This window comes from Bos indicus, chromosome 19, assembly GCF_029378745.1.
Source record: "Bos indicus isolate NIAB-ARS_2022 breed Sahiwal x Tharparkar chromosome 19, NIAB-ARS_B.indTharparkar_mat_pri_1.0, whole genome shotgun sequence".
In the NCBI taxonomy this organism is placed as follows: domain Eukaryota; kingdom Metazoa; phylum Chordata; class Mammalia; order Artiodactyla; family Bovidae; genus Bos; species Bos indicus.
The window spans coordinates 31,955,193-31,980,048 of record NC_091778.1 but is presented as its reverse complement, the minus strand read 5'-3'; the positions used below and the strand labels follow the sequence as shown (position 1 = coordinate 31,980,048).

At 41.1% G+C, this 24,856-nt stretch overlaps 1 protein-coding gene across 3 annotated transcripts in view; it reads right to left on the bottom strand.

Annotated features, from left to right (window-relative positions):
• The window catches only part of MAP2K4 (mitogen-activated protein kinase kinase 4), a 77,826-nt gene that overhangs the window by 8,885 nt on the left and 44,085 nt on the right, over window positions 1–24,856 (bottom strand). For all 3 annotated transcript variants that reach the window (XM_070773118.1, XM_070773117.1, XM_070773119.1), the window contains 5 exons: window positions 20,965–21,139; window positions 11,539–11,658; window positions 6,951–7,070; window positions 4,530–4,581; window positions 2,679–2,806 (listed from right to left, as the gene is read on the bottom strand). In XM_070773118.1, coding sequence (XP_070629219.1) covers window positions 2,679–2,806; window positions 4,530–4,581; window positions 6,951–7,070; window positions 11,539–11,658; window positions 20,965–21,139 — 595 coding nt within the window. The remainder of the gene's footprint in view (window positions 1–2,678; window positions 2,807–4,529; window positions 4,582–6,950; window positions 7,071–11,538; window positions 11,659–20,964; window positions 21,140–24,856) is intronic.

Here is a 24,856-nt window from a genome sequence, read left to right as displayed (position 1 = left end):
TTTGAAAAGTATTCTTTGAGAGGAGAAGACACTTAAGATCCATGAAACGAATTAAAGATCCTGTATCCTAAAACTAAGTAGGAAGTATGGGTTTGAAAAACAAAAAGCTTTTTAAAACCAACACATCTGGGCAAACTCCAGGAGATGATGAGGGACAGAAAAGCCTGGTGTGCTGCAGCCCATGGGGTCGCAAAGAGGAGGACATGACTTGGTGACTGAACAACAACTCAATACGAAAATATCAACTTAGAGAATAGGGTCTGTAACACGAACCAAACAGCAAAAAAGTAATAGATAAAACAATTTTATACCTAAAACATATAATTTATAATAAATATACAACTCAAGTTACTCAGTATTGAAGTACATAAAATAAAAACCAAGGAATAAGGAGAAATTGACAATCACAATGTTATCAAATTTTGAACTCAATTTTTTTTAAAGAGGCAAAAAATGCTGAACAAATGTAATTAGTAATACAGAACAGACCTTTTCCAATATTTCTTTTTTTAACTGATCATTTATTATGCTAAAAAAAAGAATTTTAATATGTGCCAAAAGGCAGGAACGTACATGCTAAAAAAAGCAAGGAATAAGCAAGAAGATTAACATGAATCACTTTGTACTAGTTAGCTATTCATGTAACAAAGCACCTAAAAACTTAATAGTTGAAACCAACAGACATTTATTATTTCAGGTTTCTGTGAGTCAGGCATCAGCGTGTGTTTGTGATAGGGGTTCTGACTCAGGGTCTCTCATGAGGCTTCAGTCAAGCAGTCAGCCAGGGCTGTCGGCCTCCCCGGGGCTGGAAGACGCATCACTAAGCTTACACACAGTTACCGCAGGGAGTCCCTGCTCCTCAGCACATGAGTGTCTCTGTAATGCTGCTTGTTGAAAGTCTTTACAACATGGCAGCTGGGCTCCCCACAAGTAGCTATCCAAGAAAGAAAACAGAAAAGAAGCCACCTGCCTCTTTATGACCTGTCCTCAGAAGGATGTGTTCACTGCTGCCACACGCAGTTCATGAGAAGTAAGCCACTGAGTTCAGTCCACACTCAACGCTGCACTTAGTCACCACCTTTTGAAGGGAGGAGTATTTACAGAGACTGGACAGACTCTAAACTACCACATACTTGGTACTTAAAACACTTTAGTAAACAGCTCTGACACTTAAAACAATAAGAAAAGCAAAGTACACGTATGTATACACATGCACATGCACCCACACATGTGTGATGCTAAGGAAACAGTAAAACTTCAGTTTTCATATAATTAGCTATCTTTCCCAAAGACACCTGGCCAAGATGGAGTTCAGCCTCAAAGAACAGAAAACTACACTAGCACAATGGTTCTGAGTTCTGGGGAAAATTTTCTGAGCTCAAGGAGGTCAAAGTTATGTCTTTGATCACTAGATGATCAATACTTTAATGTATGAATAAAGAGAAAAGAATTTTCCCAATTTGATTTTTAAAACTAGCATAACCCATCTAATATCTTTACAATGTATACTATAAACCAATCTCAAACGTTTTTGTGTAGCAATCATAAATACTAACATGGCACATGTAGAAACATATTAAGCATATCAACTATGAACCATGTAGGGATCACCTCTGGAATGCCAGCATGGTTCAACCACTGGAAATATACGTGACTGTGATGTGTCATGTCAACAGCTACACAGAAACATTTCATCATATACTGAATGATGCCAAAAAGGCATTTAATAAAATCTAACAGCCCTTCCTGATTCTTTCTTATCTCTCTCTCATACACACACACATTCTCACTCACAGATACGCACATATACTTAGTAAACCAGAAAAAGACATTTGCCTTCAAGTCAAGCAACAGATGAATCCAACTATCACCACTGTCAATCAACAATGATCTAATTCTAGGCAAAGCGAGAAAAATAAACACAAGTAAAAAAAAAAATATATATATATACACACACACACATATATATGATTATAGGTAGGTAGAGGGATAGATATGAAAAAGATCAATAAATATGAAGAAAGCAAAGGCAAAAATTATTACAGAATGGTATCTTGAGTACCATCTGAAACCTATTAAGAAAAAAGCTATGAGTATTTTAGCTGGTTATAAAATAAACCTATCAGTGTAAGCAGCTTCCCTATGTATCAGCAGGTACTGTGATGCTCCAGGTTGGGAAACCCCTGAGGCCTTCACCCTTGTAAGTGTCAGTGAGCTTCCTCCACCCCTAAAGACTCTATGAGACATACTGAGTTCTGGGAGGAACCTGTATTCCCATTCTCCTCTAACTGGAAATAGCACCACTTACATTACCCATGTTTCTACTACAGTATCACCTCCTACAGTCGAGACAACATGCGGGGAGGGTTGGTCTAGAAACACAAAGAGGCCTTTGGAGAACTAACTAGAATATAATGAAAAAACAATAATCAGAAAAGACCATATATGCTAAGTGCCGCAAGAAGAACAGAGTAAGACCATGAAGCAGGAGTTCACTGGGAAAATTTTGACAAGTTTCACAGCAAAGTTAGAACTGAGTTTGGTCTTCATGGAAGAGGCAAATTCTCTAGTATAGTGAAACTGCGTGACTAAAGCGGATTCCTTGCAAGTACAGCACCAAAGGGCACAGGCTCTCTGTGCAATGACTGTCAGGCAAGAAGGCTTGGACTTGCACTTACTGCCATGTAGGGCCTGCAGCCAGCATCTCTTGTCTTAGCGATCGAGTCCACGAGCTGTCCACTGATGCCAAAGTCACAGAGTTTAATATTTCCACTTCTATCCAGAAGAATATTGGAAGGTTTGATATCTGCAAGACACAGATGTCATTCAACGTTCAAGTAATTAATCAAATGAGCTATATTTTGAAGAAGTCCAAGGAAAAATGTTGGAAAAATGTTAGGAAACATAAGTGATCAAGTCCGTAAAATTCAGATAGATAAGAAGATGATAAAATTTTCTGAATGCTAAAAACGCATTATTAAAAAAATGCCTTATATTAAATTTAGGCATTCTATAAAGTTTTCTTTGTTCTCATCAAGAGACATATTCATTTACTTGTTTCAGATTCATTACTGAACAGTCATAACATGCACAATACTAAGCTACTTTATGAGTGCGAGTGAGTGAAAGTTGCACAGTCGTGTCCGACTCTTTGTAAGCCCAAGGACTATACAGTCCATGTAATTCTCCAGGCCAGAATACTGGCGTGGGTTGCCGTTCCCTTCTCCAGGGAATCTTCTCAACCCAGGAATCAAACCCAGGTCTCCTGCACTGCAGGTGGATTCTTTACCATCTGAGCTACCAGGGAAGCCCAAGCTACCTTAAAATACATGTCAAAGATGATACAACTAAATGCAAAGTACACAAATTTTAAACCCACAATTTTGTTTAAGTAGAGCTTTATCTAACTAAGAAGAGTATCCAACCCAGTACATTCATCAGACCACAAGCTCTGGGGTCAGAAAAGCAAAGGTTTGAGCCCTAGGTCTGATATTCACAACTCTACCTAGAGTAAGCTTTTGAACTCTCACTTAGCACCCATGATCCCCTTGTCTACAAAATATAAGCAACAATTCCTAACAGGGTTGTGGAAAGGAAAATACCTATTACACAGTGAGTGCACTTTTCTGCACACATGGGAAAGCTAAGTCCTTTTCATTTGTTTCACCAGATTTTACACAATTTGGCCACAATGGCCCCTAGGTTACCACCTTCTCCTCACTGACCGTCAACTAATTCGGCCAGTTGGTGCAAACCAGCTAGTTGGCCAATTCTCCCCCTCACTCACTAATTCTCTGCACCTTTCTCAATCTTTTAATCCATTTCATTGTCACTGTCATGGCTCTATGAATAAAAAGTAAGGATAAAAATAAACATAGAATACAAAAGTATCTGTCTATAACTCAGAAGGTGATCTACCAAAAACTCCAGAGAAGAGTGCTTACTGTCACTGACACAGCTGACTGCTTATCAAGCATCCGCTCCTAACCAGGCCGTCCTTACTCTGGGGACTTCGGCTTTACTGGGATCTCCAGCCTCCAGTGTAGGTCCACCCATACCTCCAAGCACTGAGTCCTGACTGGCCTGAGCTTATCAGGGTAGACTAATGCTTCTCACGAGGGACTCATTTAGGTGAGGGCATGAGGAAACTCGGGTGAATGAGACAAGAGAAGATACTAGAGAGACATAAGGAAGATTTCTCTGCTCCTAAGACAGCCACATGAGGAGAGAAAGCTGCTTCTTCAAGGAGCCGACACGTCCGGATGTTACACAGGCCCTGCTTCAGCTGTTACTCCCCTGAGAATGGAGCCGACACATTAAGGAGAGCAGAGCCAAACGGAGAGAGCTTCAGCCTAACCACTGCGCTTGGAGCCACCCTGCCTTTGGACTCACTATGACAGATAATGAGTTTCTTTGAACTTTAAGCCAGTTAACGGGCTTTTCTATTACTTGTAATCAAAAGCACTCTAATCACAGCAAAAAAGCTAACTGACCCTAGTTGGTAAAAAGGCTGCTACAGTCATACCCACCTCTGTGAATGATTTTCAAGTTTTCTTTTAAGTGGTTTAGTGCTTTCACAGTCTAGGGAGAAAAAACAGAGAAAGACAGGACAAGCCATCAGTTTCCTTCTAACCAAACAGCATAGCAGTTGGTCATAAAGTTACAGCTCAGGTAGGTCTCAGCTTCTTTTAAGCTGAGTATTTCAATATCCTGCCCCTGTTCTATGTTAACTGAAGATGCTAAATTATGATTTTAGATGTGAAAACTTAGCTTTCTTTATATACTCTTCTCTGACAGCTAAAAAACAGGTAACTTACCAATTTTAAAATGAGTCATTAAAAAGCTGTAAAATCTTTCTCATACCATCGAACTTTTCAAGAATAGATATTAATATATTTAATACAAAAGGATCCCATAGTCATGGTTCCTGTTTAGCACGTTTTTCCAAACTCTCACACTCACTCACCCTCACTGGATATGGAACCTGCAAAGTTATGTTTGCAGAGCCAGAATTTATCCTACTGTTTGATCCCTGCTCATGATCAAGAAATCAAAGATTTCTCAAGGATTAGAGGAAACAGACTTGAATTAAAATTTCTACAGTCTCAGACTAAAAGAGAAGTGGCAAACTGGCCAACCATTAGGAAGGTCAAGTCTCCACTGCCATCAAGCCATCAAGGGTTAGAAGAGCGAAACACAAGCTCAAATGTTTCACACAGCCAGGCTTGTTCAAGGGGCTTTTAACTAGCAAGAGGGATTTAACACAAAGTAATCCTGAATGTTGTGCTTAATATAAAAGATGATCACCAGGTCTAGAAACACAGGCAAATATGTAATAAATGATTTATTAGTACATACTACATATATTGTAATATAAGATAAAATCATTTTATGTTTTCCAGTTTCTAGATCATCCTGTTATAGAGCACTTAACAGCTGCATTCTAGGGTCTGGCTGCCTGGACTTAAATCATTTACACTTACAAATGTATGAATTTCACAGCAAATTAAGTACTTAAACTCTTCACGCTTTAGATCTGTCATCTGCAAAAAGGGGGTTACACTATTTACCACTGAGAGTTGCTATGAACATAAAATGTCATGAGATCTTGGCCTGACACAAATAAACACTCAATAACCATAAGCTATTATTATTCTACTGTTATTCTATTATAGTAATTATGAATAGCACCAAGCTCCAAAATAAAGCTTGGTTTGGTATATTGGAGAGATGACTAAATTGAACAACATAAAACTTCATATACCTGTCTGAATAATGAACAAGTTTCTAGTATAAGGTGGTTTATACTAGACAGCTTCTTTTTATAAAATTATATGAAAGGGTATATATCTTAACATTTAGCTCATAAAACATTTAAATTAACCATTAATTCAGATAAATAAATTAAAATATTAACATGGGATCTATGAATCTTAATATTATAATGACTAGGTTTAATCTGACTTTTTAAAGCCCAATTATACACACACATTTCTTACAACTAAAAAACAGTTCAGAGGCTATCTATATACTGCAACATTAACCTTTAGTGATTAAACATATAAACTGACAATTAACAGCAGACCATACTGGATGTGGAGGAGGCAGGGAAGAAAGAGGAGATTACATGAAACCAGAAAACCTATCTTACAGTTTCCTATAAAGTTTAGTTTACACATCCACTAACCCAGGTCACCATTAATTCAGATTCTCAGGGGTTTCTAAGAAATCTTATTAATTATACCCTATTAAAAATGTTTTACTTTTTATGAAAAAATTGTGAATGACCTTTGTTAGCTACAAGAACAAGAAAGAAAATGGTCGTGAATTCACTTTCAAAACTATAAATACATAAGCAAAACAGTACTTCTTTTCTTTTTTTTGAACTATGGTAAAAGTTATTTTATCAAATTAGTAGTAATGTTGGTAACTGAAATTGCTGGTCAACAATTTTAGTTTAGACAGAACAGCCCAAATCTTAAAGCAAAAGAAAATAGACTTGGGCTAAGAGTTTCACTTAAAGAACTTCAGGGAAACTGCTGCAATTCTAATTAATTTAAGGAGAACTGTAATAATATAACCTATTTAAAAATAGTTAAAGTAACAAGGGAAAGAGGAACAGAAAATTGCTTTTTTCTAGCCTTATTTACAGCACAATCTATTATGGCTCACTACGATTTTAATGACAAGAACACTGCAGTATTTACTATTGAAATGTACGACTTCAATATGTACTTTTCAACAATGAAAAGTATCTGTAGATCGGTACTTTGAAAATTGTTCTCATGACTTATTTTGTTAATGACCCCACAGAAGAGACTTTGTCTCTTTTCCTTTTACAAATGATTTTCCAGGAAGGTCAATAACATTCTGTGAAGGACATTCATAACTCCAGCAGCATCTTTATGCAAGTATATATAGCCCGAACAATTTGAAAACCAGGTACTTACTGCTAAAGTGATTTTGCCTAAAATTTCTTCTGGAATAACATCATCTAATACACTATATACATATTTGTAAAACTTATCAAACGAGGTAGACATGAGTTCCATGCAGATCCAACAGTCACCCTACAAAATAACAGACACAAGTCACTCTTACACAGCTTAACATTAAGCACACCTTTCCTTCACTTAAAACAGAAATACAAAGTGAGAAGAATTTTTTTTTAACTTTAAATGAGTGGTAATTTTTGTTCCTTATTAAAGCCCTGGACTGAATATTCTCATGTTCAAACACAAATTTAGTTGCCCAATTTTCTCCACTCTTAATTTTAAGGACAGGCACAGTCTTACATAGAAAACCTTTGGATTTTCATGAAATTTTCAAACTTTGCCAAAATTAAATATAAAAATAGAAAATATGTGGGAAACTGTTCTCACTAAGAAAGTAAACAGATTACAGTAATCTTGAGATATTATGTCAGCTTCTCAAATTCATAAAAAAGAAAGAAAAAAATATACATAAAGCGAACCCAATGCCTAAAGTCCTTGCTCAAACACTACCTTCTCAGTGGCCAAGGCTGAAGATGCCTGATTCCCAGGCAAGTCATCCTCCTCACATCCCGTTACCTGCTCTACTCGTAGAGTGCTCCCCATCTTCTAATATAAAATACCATTCTTCTCTGCTTATGTTTCTCACTCATCTTTCCTATTGGAACACATACTCCACCAGGACAAGGGCTCAATAAACACGCCTTAAATGAACAAATGCTGGCTATAACCACACCAAACCATTCAAAACCTACTGGCAGCGCTATAGGGTGTTTTAAACCAGCCTGAATGCAATTTGACAATAAAACAAGAGAAATTAAAGTGCCTATACTCTTTGATAGGCTCACTCCCTGACTAGAGACCTAACTTAAATAGTTCATAAATTATAAAAGGAAAAAAGAAACAAAAACAAACTAGAAACCTCTGAACGATCTCACAAGAAAAAGTGGTACATTATTAAAAGGATTAAATACAATTATTTTGAAAGCCATACAGCTCACTAGGCGTACATGAGCAAACACGACTGTGAGCAAACACCATGTTTACAGCGCTGCCAGCTGTGTGCACATGTAAACAAGGACTACAACGCACCTGGAGAATGCAGAGATACTGGGATGATGGCAAAATCTACCTTTACAAAATTCTGCGTGTGGTTACTAATTTTTGGATCCAGATGTATCTTCAGAGATTTTCTCGTACAGACCTCCCACCCCAACACTTGGCCCGGATTATTTGAGAGATCAACGCCTGCTGAAGTAAAGCGGCTTGTTCGGAACGACACTGCTAAACAGTGACACAGCCGTAAACAGAATCCAGTTGACTTAACTCCGCTCTCCTAACAACACCTACAGTGCAGGACACCTCATTTACATGCAGAGAGCGCACACGCGGTCATGACTGCTGCGATGAACAATCTCACTCTTAAAACAGAACCGTCTGCTACCACAGTCACGCAGCTCCACACCTTGTAAAGCGTATCTGACACAGGGAACCTGCACTTACAGTTATTCCAAACCTTCCTCTTGAGATCTCTTTCTCCTTTCAGTGCTCTTCAGCCTTCACAAGAGACTAACACTATTAACCTAACACACACACATGAATTTATTTTTATCTAAAGACACCATTTCAACAGATTTACAAGAATTTCTTAATTAGAGAAAAAATACATTTAACCCACCTACTTAGAAAAACAGTGAGGAGGGAGCTTAACTGCAGTAACAGTAAAGTGGGAAAATCACTGTTAAGAGTGTGAAGGCCTGATGTACTCATTCAGGCTCTCCCACTTTCTACTTGCATCAGCTTGGGCCCCATCAACTCCACATCTATGAAATGGGATAGCCCCATCCTCAGTGGACTCTAATGAAGATCAAATGAGTTAACTTATGTAAAGCACAAAGTAAAGTGCCCAGCAGGGGCTAAAAACAAGAGTTAAGATAATGAGGGGAAAGGGGGAAAGGATGGAAAACATAAAAGCAACCAAAAGACAAAGAGCGATCATGGAATGAGGGAGAAATCCTCATAGTCTCTAGGGCACATAACTAATGGAAACGTTTTTTCTCCTGGCAGTTCCTTGGAGCCATAACTGGGGACAGCAGCAATGAGCTGCGTTTACAAAAAAAAAAAAGAGGAATAGTCAGAGCTGCCTCAAAAGGCACTGACAGCAACATTACTTCCATGTTCAAGCAAAACACAGGATGACCACACAATTGAAACACAAAAATAAAAATTACTGAATGTGGATTTACTGAACAGGAAGGTGGAGGTTAGCGATATTTAGCTACTAAGATCAAGATAAGGGTTTCAGAGACAATATCCAGACAAAACCAATAACATAATTTTTATATACCAACTGGAAGCACCTAGAAAATGAAATGGTTAAAAAGACACCACTCATTTGGAAAGGAAAAAACAGCTGGGAATACATCTAATAAATGAGGCAAAACGTCTAGCCAGGTTAATCAGGAAAAAATAAATTAGATACAAATCATATCAGGAGTGAGAGAGAGAGAGGGAGGTAACATCACTAAAGATTCCACAGGTATAACAATGATAGCATAGAGCTGTTATGAATAACTTTATACCAACTAACTTGACAGGTTAGATAAAAGGCACAGATTTCTGAAAATATAATCAACCAACCAAGTATCACTCAAGAAGAAACAGATAACCTGAATAGAACTCTTTGAAAGAAACTGAACTGCAAAATATTAACAATTATGCTGAGTGAAGGACAACAAACTAAAGAGTGGTACATGCTGTATGGTTCCATTTACACAAAAATGCAGAAAATGCAAATCAATTCACAAGGCAGAAAGCAGACCTGCGGTTGCCTGAGGACAGTGGAGTAGAGAGGAGTGTGCATTACTTATGGGCCACAAGGAAGCTGAGGAGAGACGGGTGCATTCACTATCCTGACTATGGTGATAATCCCACAGTGCAGCCAACTGTCAATTTTACTTCCATAGTTACACTGAAAACGTGTGTGTGTGTGTGTGTGTGTTGGGGGCAGTGGGGAGATGGGGGGAAGGAAAGGGAAAAGATATGACAGAGGTAGGGTCAGAAAGGGAGGAGGTGGCTAAATTCAGCCAATGTCACTGCCGCTTATATAACCTGTGCAACATGAACAAAGTTCCAGATTCATCATCTTGCAAACAGAATGCCAGTGTATAACACTTCAGTGCAGGGTGCAGCTCTGCGTCTGTATACTGGACTATGTGTGCCGATGTGACTGATGTAACACTATGTGAAATGGGGAAGAAAGTGAACAAATTCAACAGACCAGGTCATAAAAATGAACACTCAGGTCAAAAGTACAAGGGTAGGAGAAGCAGCTAAGGAAGTCTGGAAAGAACTATTTAGTGATTAACTTAGTGATTCAACAAAGGGATGGCAGTATCATGAAGGAGAATGCTACCAGTTACTATCATCATCTATCAAGAGTACAGAAAAATGCATAAAAACTTCAGGACTAGCGAAGAATTAACTGTCGAACCTCTAAGGTCTTCTCTAATTTTAAGAGTTCATATTTCCATTAGTACATACTTCTATTTAGTGTAACATTCAGTTCAGTCTTACAACATAGTACTTTTTAAGTCAATAACAATAACAAAACCAAGACTATACTCTGTGTGACCCAGACCCAAAAAGGAGAAGGGGTGGGACACATTTTTTTCTCACCAGTTCATAACAAACCCGCCGGTACCGGCTCGTCCTAACATTTTCAAAATGAGAATGAGTATTTAAAATGCTTAAGAGTTCAGCTCAAGTCCCATTCTTCTAAATGAACATCACAAGCGTGTGACAACTGTCCAGGACACCACATGTATTCACTGATAGCTCCAGCTCTACTTCCTGACTCACTTCCTGCTTTAGGTAGCAAGGTGACCGGAAGCCAGTAAGTATGCTGAGAGCTGGAGGCAGAAGTGATAACCTACATCAGGACACAGAATAGGCAGAGGCCAAAAGAGAAACATGATCCTGAAACCAAGAAATTGAAGCTCTAGTTTCTATATAAAAATCTAGAAAATGGAATAAAATGAAAGGATTTCTACCACAGCTGTTAATTTCCCTGTCTGACGGATTTTACTCAGGATTGTGGGTGGACACAAATAAATGCTTGTGCTAAAGGCAGATACATGTGATGATGGAAATGAATAAAGGTTTAAAAAGGGGATTGGCGGGTACTGAGGGAGCTCAAGGACAAAAGAGATAGATCTAAAGACAGTAACATATTTAGAAGCCAGTTGATGTGCCAGGTTCTTAAAAAACAGAAAATATTTATAAATGAAGAAGGAAATATGGCATTCACAAATGACAGTCAAAAAATAACTAACTAGCTGAAGTATGAAATTCACCCCCAACCCAAGGAACACGAGCAGCAGAAATTAAGAGTAAATTACCACAGTGATATACTAAAATGTTGAGAAATCAACATATTACTAATGTAAGGCATTTAACTGAAGATGAGAATCAAATGCTGCCATTCTCTTACTTATTCTAAGTAGCTGTCCACTGGTCAGCTAAGATCCACATGGCCTGTTCCTACCTCTCGGAAGAGCGCGCCATAGAACTGAACAATGTATGGGCAGTCACTGCTCCGCATCACTACATCCAAATCCATGAGGAGCTGCTTCTGCTCTTTTTCATCCACTGTCGACCGGATTCTCTGAAAAAGACGGACAAAAGACATCACAAAAACACAAAACGACAAACTAGAGAAAAGCCACTTCTGCAAGATTGAAAATTTCCAAGCAAACTTCACAAATACTAAATAACCACACACAAAAATTATAATCTTCCTTATAAGAACAATTTATCACTGAAAAACACAATAGCACTTAGAAAAAAAAACCTGCACAGTACGGCCCTTAGGGATGCTTTGAGGGACCCAGGCTTTTAACCACAAGTGCTCTCTGATCACGGTGGCAGGAATGCAACCAAGTTGTGGGGCAGTGAAAACCAGCCCCACATGTAAAAACAAAGGACGTCCTGAGGAGCCAGCCTTGAACCAGTTCACACGGAACAATCCTCAGGAGTTCTGAGGACTCTACATACTGTTAGTCACCATTTCAGAACGGTATGGAAGCGAGGCTTTCAGTGCCAGAACGGCCCCCTTCGCTCCCCGTGTCCTTACGCCCAGCCGCCTCCTCCTTTACACGTGGAAAACAGCCCAGAACAGGTAAAAGTGAGAACCAGCCCCCAGGCTACAACCAGAGTCTCCCAAACCCTATACTGGCATTCCCCCTTGACCACACTTTCTGTATGTTAGAAACAAAGTTCTACCTGACCCTCCAACCCATGACTCAGACTGCAGGGCACATAACGTGTGGAAGCAAACCTGGCAGTGAGGAAGCAGAGGGCTGTCTGTCTGCCCCTCAGGTGACGAGTCCCTCTCCATCCCCACGCCCCCTCGGTACCGTCTCTGCACAACACCAGCAGACAGCCACAGAAGACCAGGACCCCGCCTCCCGTTGCCCACCCAGGATCCGTGCTGAACACGGAGATGTTCAGAGGGCAGTTCCCACTACTGACAGCAAAGAAACAGGTTCAGAAAGTGTGAAACAGTAACAAAGTTAGAGGTTCACGTGGAGGCATGCAAACAGCTGCTGTTCTCATAAAAAAGTTTACAATGTCACACCACGCCACTGTGAACAATACACAGCACATACTTACAAGGCAAGTTAGTATACAAAAATACACAAGGTGGCAGTTAGTCTTCCAAAGACTTCAAGGCGTGTCCTCGCTCTCGAAAGGGATGAAGGCAGTCAATTACAATTCTTGAGTGCATTTTACAGAAGAGAAGCCAGAGGCACAGAGTATACAAGATGTATTTCACATGACAAGACAATAAGCAGGTATATAAGGAAAAGAAGTCGGTCTCTCATTTTCATTTTTCCACACTAAATGAAGAACTCTATATATTCCAAATACAAACAAATTTTATTTTATAACTTAAAATCTATAGCCTGCTTGCTAGCTACAGTACCTCATACCAAATAAAATTTACAAATTAAAATTCATCTTGTATATACTGATTTTAAACTCTTACACTGAATGTCCTGCCCAGATATATAAGAAAGAAAGAGAAAGAATGAAACATAAAAACAAATAACACTGATACTTTTAAAATTAAGAAACTCCGCACCCCCACCTCCATTTGTGTATTTTCATAATTTGGAGAATAATATTCTTGCTTTTATATCAACATTGGCATAATGTCTGCTCAAAAGAGATATTTTTGAAAAGTCAAATTAGTCCAGAAATGTAATTTATATTTGTTCAAAACACTGATAATTTTTATAAACATTTAAATTATATTAACTCCTGTTTTAAAAATATAACTTTTAAAAGTGTGACTTTCCTGGTAGCTCAGGTGGTCTCCTGCAATGCGGGAGACCAGGGTTCAATCCCTGGATTGGGAAGATCCCCTGGGGAAGGAAATAGCAACCACTCCAGTATTCTAGTCTGGAAAATGCCATAGACGGAGGAGCCTGGCAGGCTACAGTCCATGGGGTCGCAAAGAGTAGGGACACAACTGAGCAACTAACACTTTACACTTTACTTTAAAAGTGTAGCTGTGGAAATACTAATTTGGGAAAGTAATTCTTTTAAAAAACATTTAACAATCCTATGTTTCTAAATTTAAAGGACAAAGAACTAATGCTACTGCTAAGTCGCTTCAGTCGTGTCTGACTCTGTGCGACCCCATAGACGGCAGCCCACCAGGCTCCACCATCCCTGGGATTCTCCAGGCAAGACCACTGGAGTGGGTTGCCATTTCCTTCTCCAGTGCATAAAAGTGAAAAGTGAAAGTGAAATCGCTCAGTCATGTCCAACTCTTAGCTACCCCACAGACTGGGGCCCACCAGGGTCCTCCGTCCATGGGATCTTCCAGGCAAGAGTATTGGAGTGGGCTGCCATTGCCTTCTCCGATAGTTAGAAACAAATAGGAAAGAAAAAGCAAATGACCCTCTGGTTGGGAAAGATTTTGATCTACTGAAGAATTGTCACTATTAACAGATTTAAAGATTTTTTTTTCACTTTCACTATTTTTTTCTACTTTTCTATATTTACAAGTGTAAACATACTAATACACACACTTACAAAACACTGTTTTAAAAGATGCCCTCCTTGCTAGTTTGTTTTTTCTTTCCATACACTGGTTAGATGGCTTTCTAAATTTACAATAAACCTTAGTAGTTATCATCAATATTTGGCTCTTGAGGACCAATTTCTAAAAACGCTGCTGCTGTTGCAGAAAGGATACATGTTACTACTGAACTGCAGGCCTAACTGAAGCCCCAGTATCTGACTGATACACAAGATTATTACTAACCAAACTGGAGACAAAGCTCCTGGCACAGCTATAATTTGAGATTGTGAGCATGGGAGGAAAACCTATTCATCTGTAAAATATTCTTGAGCACTACTGCCAGCGTAGAAGAGAACCTGTGGCTGCTGGAGAGCCTGCTGCTCAAACATGAAACAGATTCTGCTCCTGGACACTTGTCCAGGAGCAGAACCTCTGCACGCTTTCTGAACATCTCGTCCAAGTGATGGGCAGAGCAAAGGGAGCGACTGCTATTATATCCCAATTCTTTGAGACTGACCAAGAGCAGCTAGCTCTCAGTTATACTGAAGCTTTACGGTCGCACGGCAACATTTGTTATATGTGAGCAATTAATAAAATAAACTAATTCAAAAGGACTCAAAGAGGGGATTAACTATAAGCATACATCTCCCACAACAGCAGTAGCTTCCAATTAATGATTTTAGTTCATAATTCAGTAAGTGATTCACGTTGGAGAACACTTAAATAATCAGTGAGTCATGTGACAGAATACTTAGTAATAAAAGTCCCTACTAGGAAAGTTTTTCTAAATGAACATCAAAGCAATGTGTATGGAAAAGATTTCTCCCATTTGAAATAAGTAAGTGGAGCATGTCAGGGAGAACAAACTTCCCTCCCCTTATAAAGCTGTCCCTTCACGAGGACGCTGGAAATGCAAGCAGAGGTGAAGCCAACCTAAATTCTCTTATAATTTGAATGTTTAGAAATCCAATGTGCTGATAAATCCCTCAAGTTACAAGAAATTTTCATTTACTGATATCAAAAACTTAAAGTTAGATAAGGCGCGACTTCCCCGGTGGTCCAGCGGATGCGACTCTGCGCCTCCACTGCAGGGTGTGCAGGTCCAGCGCCTGGTCGGGGAACTGAGGCCCCACACGGCACGAGGCACGGGATCTCGGGCAGACTCCTCCACAGAAACTAAAGAGGGACAGAGTGACGGTTTGACAGCATTTCATTGAAAATCTAACAATGAAGAGGACAAGGACTTCTTAATCAATGTAATTGTAATAAACGTATTTTCAAAGTGTCCACTTTCCACAAACACGAGCACTGCTATGCCAGACATGCAACCTTGTTCATGACGCTTTCCCTGCCAAACACTCCTCCTAAGGTTAGTATCTAAGAATAAAACACAAAGGAGACTCCCCTGCCACTCAGTGGCTGACTTCAGATCAACCTCAGTTAGTGAGGTGGGGGCTAGGGGAGCAAGGATCACATTCAGATCCCCAAGGCCCCCTGGATTCTTACAAACATTGGCTCCTTACAAAGAAATAGGCTGCTTTCCCAGCAGCAACGTCTAGAATTCACTTCAGATGCAAAGGCAGAAACCCCAGAAACCACTGCAGAGCATCCGTGGGCTGCCCTTTTCCTCTGAGCTGCAGGAAATCCTAGGCATTCTTAGTTTCCTCATTTCAAAACAAAGATTCTCTGCCCCACAGAGGCAGCAAGAATCTCAGCCTTCGCTGCTACAGTCTGTTAAACAGATCACACACAAAAATGTCCCTGATACCTCACAATACTGTCACTAATAAGGTCAAAGAAGATGGCAACATTGGCCAAAACAAACCATTTTTAAAAAAGGGAAAACAAAAAAAGTAAATGTAATGCTGATCACAAATGCAAAACTGCCTTTAATGCCAAAGAATAACAAATTGTGTGTGTTGAATCATTTGTTTTAAATTATGAAAACACACACTTTTACTAAGGCAGGAAGAAAGAATACCAATTCTTAATTGCAAAACCATCCAAGTCCTTCCCCACCTAGGAAATGAACAGGCGTCTTCCATCTCCCGCATAGCCACGTGGGTTCTTTACCACTAGCGCCACCTGGGAAGCCCATCCAAGTCCTTATAATCTATTTAATGAACTTTCAAATGTATCTTGATCAAATTAACAGCAGGACCTGCCCTTCTTCTCACTGAGGATACTGAATTCCTTCTACGTATTTCTGCTGTGCACCATCAGACAACTTGTGAGATCAGTTCCAAAAACACGTGCTACCTCACCATGGGACGAGCTGCTCTGAAGACAAGCTTGATATGTCTTGACAAGTGTGGTATCATCTTCCCCTTCACTAATGACAGCACCCACATGTAAAGAGCACACTGTTAACCTCAGCACTGAAGTACGTAAGGGCCTGAAGATCATAAATGACAGATCACCACTTTGGGAGCCATGACAATACAGTGAGACAAGAGAGAAATCTGATACACAGTTTCAGAGGCATGGTTGTGAGACAACAAAGAATGGCAGAAAATGTGCAGAGGTGTTATCAAACATCTCTCTCACTTAAGAGAGAGGTGCGGTAAGACAGGCGCTTCTCCAAATAACTATTACATACAAGCTGGGATACAGTCCTACATCACAATTCAGTCGGGTCAGTCAAGTGAAGACAAAGGCTTTCAGAAACTAGGTATCCAGAGTCCTCAGAAACACTGAAGGGCTGATTAGATTCACCTAGAGCGACCATTTCTAAACCATCCCACTTGGACACCAAAGGTTCCTCAGAGCTGTCACCCCAGGGGCTTCTGACACGGATAGGCATCACAACACACACCAACCAGAAGAGCACAAACACATCACAACTCCGCTCCATCACGACAACCAGAAGAGCACTAGTGTGGTCTACTGTATTTGCTGGGGTTTACATACAATTGTGTCAACAGAAAGAACCCACAGTCAGCAAAACACTGGGAGCAACAACAAAAGAAACCATGCACACGAGGAGTTCTAGCACCACAGCACCAGGGACTGGGGGGCGGGGCGCACAGCCCTGCCACTTCCTTGGGATCCACCCTCCCCGGAAGTGCTCCACGACATGTTTCACTCACAACACTCAAGCAACATTAGCAACATGAAATCACATGGGGCTATCCATTTGGTCTTCCTAATAAGCCCCCTGATCTAGCCAAATGAGACCTTAAGACACTGGAATTCAGTCTCAATTCAAAAAAAGATAGCCATGGCTTCTGCATCCCACAGGTGATCTGGATAATCAAATACTAGCACTGTGGGCCTTTGAGAATCAACAAAACTACCTGCAGTGGCAGGGAAATGAAACTCAGCCCTGCTCTGCAGACCCCCACCTCCTCCCACAGCAGCCCTGTCCACACAGGAGGCCTGCAAGTGAGGAGATCACGTGGGCAAGGGAGGGCAGGGTTGTGGGTGCTGACACCGCACGTGGAGGCTCTGGCCCTTCCCAGCAGCCATTGGGTTAACCTAGGTCTCAATTCTAGGTCAGGGACACTGGCGTCAAGATCTAAATACCAAGGAGAGGCAAGAATGCAGGAATCAAGATCAGGTTACCAGCTCAGGATCAGGAACAATTAAACCAATGCAACAGGAAAGTTGGAAGAGTAGAGAAAAACACTGAGGGCAGAAGGAACAAGTCAGGCAGATAACCAAGAAATGGAAAACACCTGAAACCCTTCAATGTATGTACGGTCACATCACTAACTTGGTGTGGCCTATGCAGCAAATTTCAAAGAGCCGGTCTGTTTTCCTGATCAACCCAGATAACTTCTCAATTAGAAGACTCAAAGCTCATCTTAACAATGACAATCCTTACACCTCCCTACCCCACCCAACGGTCAGATCAGGTCCATTCTCCATTGAGATGAGAACCTGACGCCCCTGTTAACCCCACTGCCTTCCATCTTCACTCTCTTTTATTCCCCCTCCCTTCCATTTTCATTCTTTCCTACTCTCTCTACAAACAAGAACTGGGCAAGCTCCTTCAAGAAGTCAATCTGGACCTACCAACAGGGCAGCAGTGGTCCAGGCCTGCATGAGGTCGCTCCTCCGGCCATTGGGTGGCAATCCTAGTTAGTCGTCCATCCTTACTCCAGCCACAGACAGCTCTTCTTGATTCTTCCCTCCAGTGTCCCTGGATTTGCCTGGATCAGATTCTGATCATCTGGGACTAACTCCGCTAGGGGTTTCTCCCAGATCTGAATTTCTCTAACCCTGACTGCTTCCTCAATTGTTTGGTCTGAACCCTGGGCTCCTTCCCCGGACAATCAGCCCTGCCAGAGAGCTAAGCACACACCTACTTCCCTCCCAGAGGATGGTGACTGCGTGTCTCATGTGTTCGTCCAGTGGTTATTCCACCATACATTGGGGCATGAAATGTTATTGCAGAGGATGCCGATCCAAGCCCAAAGGGCCAGTGTCAGAGGACGTCCTTCCTGACCTCTAAAAGACCCTGTGGCAATACATTCCCAAAGTGCGTCAGATGACAGTGTGGAGTTACTTCAAGTGGCCATCTCATTTCCCTAGTGTGAACCGCTGTCTCACAGTTCCTTTAAATCTCCATATCTCAGAGCTAAACCCAGCGCTTGATCAGGAATAGAGCTGTCCATGTGAACAGTCACACCTAAATCCTTAATCACACAATGCCTCTGTGTATCTGTACTGTCGATCTGGTCTGTGAGCCAAAATGAAGAGCACATAGACTCTCTCAGGCGTGAGGAAAAGCTAAGTATTTTCAAAGAGACCAACAACAATACATTTAAAATGTGCAGTTATGGCCATGTATCAGTCATCAAACGGGTGTCAATTTTTAACTACATGAATGCACAAACACTTACTCTTCCATCATTATTTGAATTCACAGATTCCAATCATTATACTCGATCAATACCCTGACTGGAATGGCACATTATCCAGTTCAACGAGAGTGTGGCCACGTCTCACTTTTTCCTTCTTTTTAAGTTGTCCTCCCAGCAGCCCCCATGCTAAATTATCATGCTTGCTCGAGAATTCAAGGTGATAGAGAGACAGTGTCAGCTGGTGAGTGCAGATGTGACAGGCGTCCATCTGCAGGTCCCGAGACCGCCTGAGAAGCGTTTCTCAGTCAGATGACGGACGGCAGACAGTTTCCAATTTTCACTCTTAAATTCTTCCAAAACGTGAGTAAGCATTATACAGTTGCAAATGTCAGCAAATTAAAATGAAAATCTTCAACATCAAAATGAAGGATCTTCTTTGTGCACCTTTAAAACGCATTAACCATGGCTACCGTCTATCCATATTACCAAAACAGATTATGCTGCTGATCAACAGAGTGAAGCACAGACTGAAAAAAGCAGGACATAATTATTAAAAGTACCTTCCCTGGCATCTGGGAGAAAAGTCTAGAACTTCAGTTTACAGGACAGTTTTTCCTTCAACCTCTGCCATGTAAAAGTGAGTGTCATGCACGGACAGTACATAAGAACAATGCAATGCTTGTGCAGAGCAATCTAAATAAAATGACTTTCTTTCCACTCACACTACAGTGCACAGCATAAAGAGAAGTTATTTTACATTCCAAGGAAAACAACATTTAATTCAACAGATAATCCAAAGCAGAGGTTCCAGCCTGTGCATGTTGACAGGTCTGTGGTTACATGCAAAATGTTTATATGTAACATCTTCCCAAGAAAAAGTCTATAGTTCTCACCACATTGTAAAAGAAATACGGCCAAAAACAGGTTAGGCTCCATAGGGAGAATCCTACAATTTCATCCCACCATCAATTTTTCATTAGTTTTACAAAACCAGCAAAGAAAACTGCTCAACAGTGATGGAGGCTAAAAGAGAAACACCTCACTCACAATAAACTTCAATACAGGAAGCGTTTTTAGATTAATGTGACACAAATCCACTCCCAAAAGTCAAGCAGGAAACAGGCAACTCCTCTCATCAAGTCATTTTGATAACCTCTCAAATCAGGGGGCTAACAGGAAGATGATTCGCTTAGTCTGTCTGCAAATCCATTCTCAGTTCTTACAGACTGGGAAAGTATTTGTTCCCATAAGAATTTTAAGTCCGATGAGAGTGTGGCCTTATCTCATGTTTCCCTTTTTCATTTTAAATTGCCCCCAGCCATCATCAATTTTCCTGAAATATCTTACAGAGAGGGAACATTCAGTTAAACATCTGAATGAACAGATGAACAAACTACATGGACATGGGGAGTCAGGTGGAAACTATCGGCTCCTCCCAGGTGCCAACGTCAGCCTGCCAGGTACGGTGTGCGGGCCGATCTGCACGTGTGGCCACTCAAGACAGTCACAGTACTGACAGACGCAACAGCACCATCACAGAGGACGCGTGTCAGCACGCCCTGGGCGCGGGGCCTACGGAGTGGAGACGACATACACACAGAGCAGCCGAGCCGGTCAGGACCGAGTAAGGTTGAGGTTAGTGGCAACAGCATGTGCGTGGTTTCCGGGAAACCGTCAGTGAGCCTGCTGTTAGCCCTAGCCCCGCACCCCGCCCAACCCAGAGCGCAGCCTCCTCGTCCGGCTCCCGCCTGGCGCCCCGCAGCACCGCCCAGGTCCCCGGGGTGTGGCCGCCCGACCGGAACTCACCTTGGCAGCGGAAGGGCCTGGAGTTCAAAACACGTTAATGCATCATGCCAGGGGTGCAAGGAACATGCACAGGTCACAATTCATGTTTCCAGAGGAGAGAAAACATGCTAGCAGTTAAGAACACCGCGCGCAGAAGAACTGGGAGGAAGAGTTGTGTGAGCCCCACGTGTAACCAGGACAGCAGGGACAGAACAGTGGCACTGCCACGCCCAGACACCACGCCTCACGGATTAGAGTACCCAGAATAATCGCGGGCATCACCTACTTTAACTGCCATTATTTGCCCACTGGGTTTGTGGACCATTTTGTTGACAGAACCGTAAGCTCCTCGTCCAATCTCTCCAAGGTCTTTCAAATCCTCTGCAGTGAAATCCCAGTGCTGCTCAGGGGAGATCTTCAGTTTTCCTGACGACTCAATGCTGTGTGTTCTCAGTCTCTCTCTGTTAAGATATTAGGAAGCAATTTTTCCACATTTTAAATAGGTTTTGACTTTATTTTTTCTTTTTTAGCTAGCACTGATTAATGCATGGGAAAATTTCTTTCGTCATTAGTTACTATAAAACAGTCTGAGTTTCTGGGATTTCTTTGTTCATCTGCTAGTGCCATTTTGGTTTCTCACACACTGAGTTAAGACAGGCCTAAACTCAGGGAGCTGACCAACAGCTTTAATGGGACTCATAAGCCAGACTTCCATCTGTGGGAGAAACTCCTACTGCACACAGTTTCATTTCCAAATACAAGGTCTTTTCCAGACTTTGAAAACTGCATTATCAAATGCAGAATCCCAGGTGCTACGAACCTCATTTTCAAAAATCTCTTATGCTGCTTGACCCAACATGGATTATTCCAGGTCCTCGGTCCTTAGTACAGCTAGATGTTCACAAACTCTGCCATCCATCAGAAGCACCTGGGGATATGTATTCACTCCCAATGCCCAGGCATCATCATATGGCTATCAAATCAGAATATGTGGGCACAGAGGTCAGAAAACAGGGTATTTTAAGATACCCAGGTGATGCCAGCAAAGTTTGGGAGCTAGCACCTCAGGGTACTGCCCTGCTCCTGTTAACGCCATGCTGTGGAGGGAGAACAGTTAAACAGCTAGCCAGCTGGCTCCAAGAGGAACACTGACACATGAGCCTCTCAGTCCTTGATGAGCAGATAGAGCAATGGATGGGGAAAAAAAGCTTCATGGACAGAAGAACTCACTTGTTACAGATTTTCATTAAATAAAAAAAGCACCTCCAAAATGTGAGCCAGAGATCAAATATTAACTTCTAACCATACTTCGTAAAACACCAAATCCAATGAAAAATGTTACATCAATCGTGTTTTTCGGTTTCTCTCTTGCATACACACCCATGTGTAGGAATGAACTGTATCAAAGAGTGCAGCAGACATAAAGAAAAAGACTCCACTGACTATTATCTACAGTTTTTCCATTTCATATTAAATGATCAGAAACTTTTAAAACTTGATCTCGTGATACAAGCAAGAACATGATCAGTTACCTATTTCTTCTTCCAAAATTTAGGAAGTTTTCTCAGATTAGCACGACTGTTTTTTATAGTTACTTTTAAGCTTCTCATGTACTTAGAATTTTAAAATCACTCTCCGAGAATAATCATTTATACCAGTATCAGTAACATCTGAGTCAAGGTTATAGTTAAAAAGTTAATACACTTTGTCTAAATAAAAACTTAGTAAACCAGCATTCCAAACGTCAGATTCTCAAACCATAACTTTAATAAGTCACAGTACCAGCTTTCATCCATACAAGTTCTTTTCAGTTTACAAAACACTTTCACCAGTACTATGTATACCTAGCATCCTGAGTCACAGGAAGCCCAGAAACCAGCGGCATAAGTGACCATTCAGGTGTGAAGCTTGAACTGCCTAAGGTGGAATCAGATCTAAGCAAGTGGGTCTCTACCTACTTTCCCATTGAAGTAGGTAGAGAGATTAAGCCAGGAAATATTCTAACATAAAGAAGTTTCATATATAATGACTACTGTTCTATGACCACTGACAAGAAAATCTCTATGGCTCAGTTTAATCACTGGTGAAATAGTCAGCACTGGCCTACTGCTGAGGGTCATGGCAGACAGGCTCTAAAGTGGTGCCTGTGACCTCCACTTTCCTAGTATCCACATCTCTATGTAAGCACCTCTCTTTGAACACAGAGGGGACCCGTGGCTTGTTTCCAGCCAACAGAATACAGCAAAGGCTATCACTCATGATTACACTGTATCACATAACATTTACCATTAGCATTCTTGAGAAATGAAATGAATATTTCATTGCTACATAAAGTCACACAAAAACAACAGTTATAACACTGCCACAAAGATCAAATTTTAGAATTATAAGTATCTCTGCAAACAGTTCAGCTTACTGTAGACCTGTTGTATGGCTTCTGGATAAGCTCCTTTTTTTCTTTTTGAAAGTGAACAGACTGACAGATAAGGGATGTGGGTTATCTTCTCAGGCTAATGAAAACATTCACAAATTTTGAGTAAGGTGATAGATGTACAACTCTGAATATACTCAAAGCGATAGAATCATACAGCTTAAATGGGGGAGTTGTATGGTGTATGGGTGATACCTCCTCAATAAAGCTGCTGAAAGAAAAAGATGAACAGGAGAACGTGATTTTTACCCAGAGATCCACTTCCTCGGTTAGACAGGAAAAGAGCTGTGAAAATCACAGGGACACATGCTACGTGATGCCATCCCCAAGGCGGGAGGAGTCAGCACCATACATCTGTTTTCTACGTGACTCTGTTTCTGTTTTGTAAATAGATTCATCTGTATTATGTCTTTAGATTCCACACATGTGTATATTTACCCTTCTCTGTCTGACTTACTTTACTAAGTATAATATTCTCTATGTTCATTCATGGCTCCGCAAATCACAGTTGTTTATTCTCTGTCATGGCTGAGTAAGCCAACCACCTGTTAATGGGCACCTGGGTTGGTTCCATGTCTTGGTTATTGTAAATAGTGCTGCTATGAACCCTAGGGTGCACATATCTTCTCAAAAGAGAGGGTCTTTTCCTCCAGATATATACCCAGGAGTGGGACTGATAGATCATATGGTAGCTTTTTTAGTTTTTTAAGGAATCACCATACTGTTTTCCACGGTGGCGACACCGATTTACATTCCCACCAACATTGTACGAGAATTCCCTTTTCTCCACACCCTCTCCAGCATTTACTACTTGTACACTTTTTGATGATGGCCATTCTGACAGGTTGGTGATACATCATTATAGTTTGGGTTTGTGTTTCTCCTGTAATTAGTGATACTGAGCATCTTTTCAAGTGCCTGTCAGCCATCTGAATGGCTGAGTACTTTCTCTGATAATTGTTCTTTGGGACAGAAATGAGCAACTTGTCCATTAATACTGAATCATCACTAGTGTATTTTAATTTCTGTCCCTTCTTTGACCCAGACTAATCTATGAGTTTCTGAAATCCTACTGATACCTAAAAAGTCAAACAACTGTGACATGATGTTCCAGAACATAATCAGACTGGGCACAGAGAAAAGTTTTATTTCTATCTAATGTGTCTAATAAAGCTGCCTGCGGCTTTGTACACAGGAGGGTGGGCTTGTTTTTTAAAGACACAGAACGGCACAGCCAAAGTGACCTCGGATGGCTCTAGCCCCACCCCCCACCACCGCCACGTCTATTACATACAGGGCTTTGCTGTGCAAATTCAGCAGCAGGACAAGCACCTGAATCCCTGCTTCCAACCGGATTACCCAATCTGAATCTCTCCTGCAGCTACACAGGCAGAAGAGAAATTTAAGAAAGGAAATCGATCATAAGGGGAGAAAAGCACTATGAACAATTCAGTGTACACCTTTCGCATTTTCCTATACTATTACACAGTGACCTGTCACACTTCCTGCTTTACAGATGTCACTGAATGCACTGTTGACATGAGTGCAACTACACGAGCCACGTGGCTGCATCTCACTGCCTAGGAGTCTGTCTGCACTGACCACGCAGGACCAGGGGCAGGAGCCCCCTGGGCCAGGCCCACGCACCTTTTCAGGCCAACCTGAACAGTGACTAGATCACTCGTAAGAGGCATTTTGATCTATTACTCTTAGAGTCGGATGTTCTCAGCTATTCGGTAAACAATTG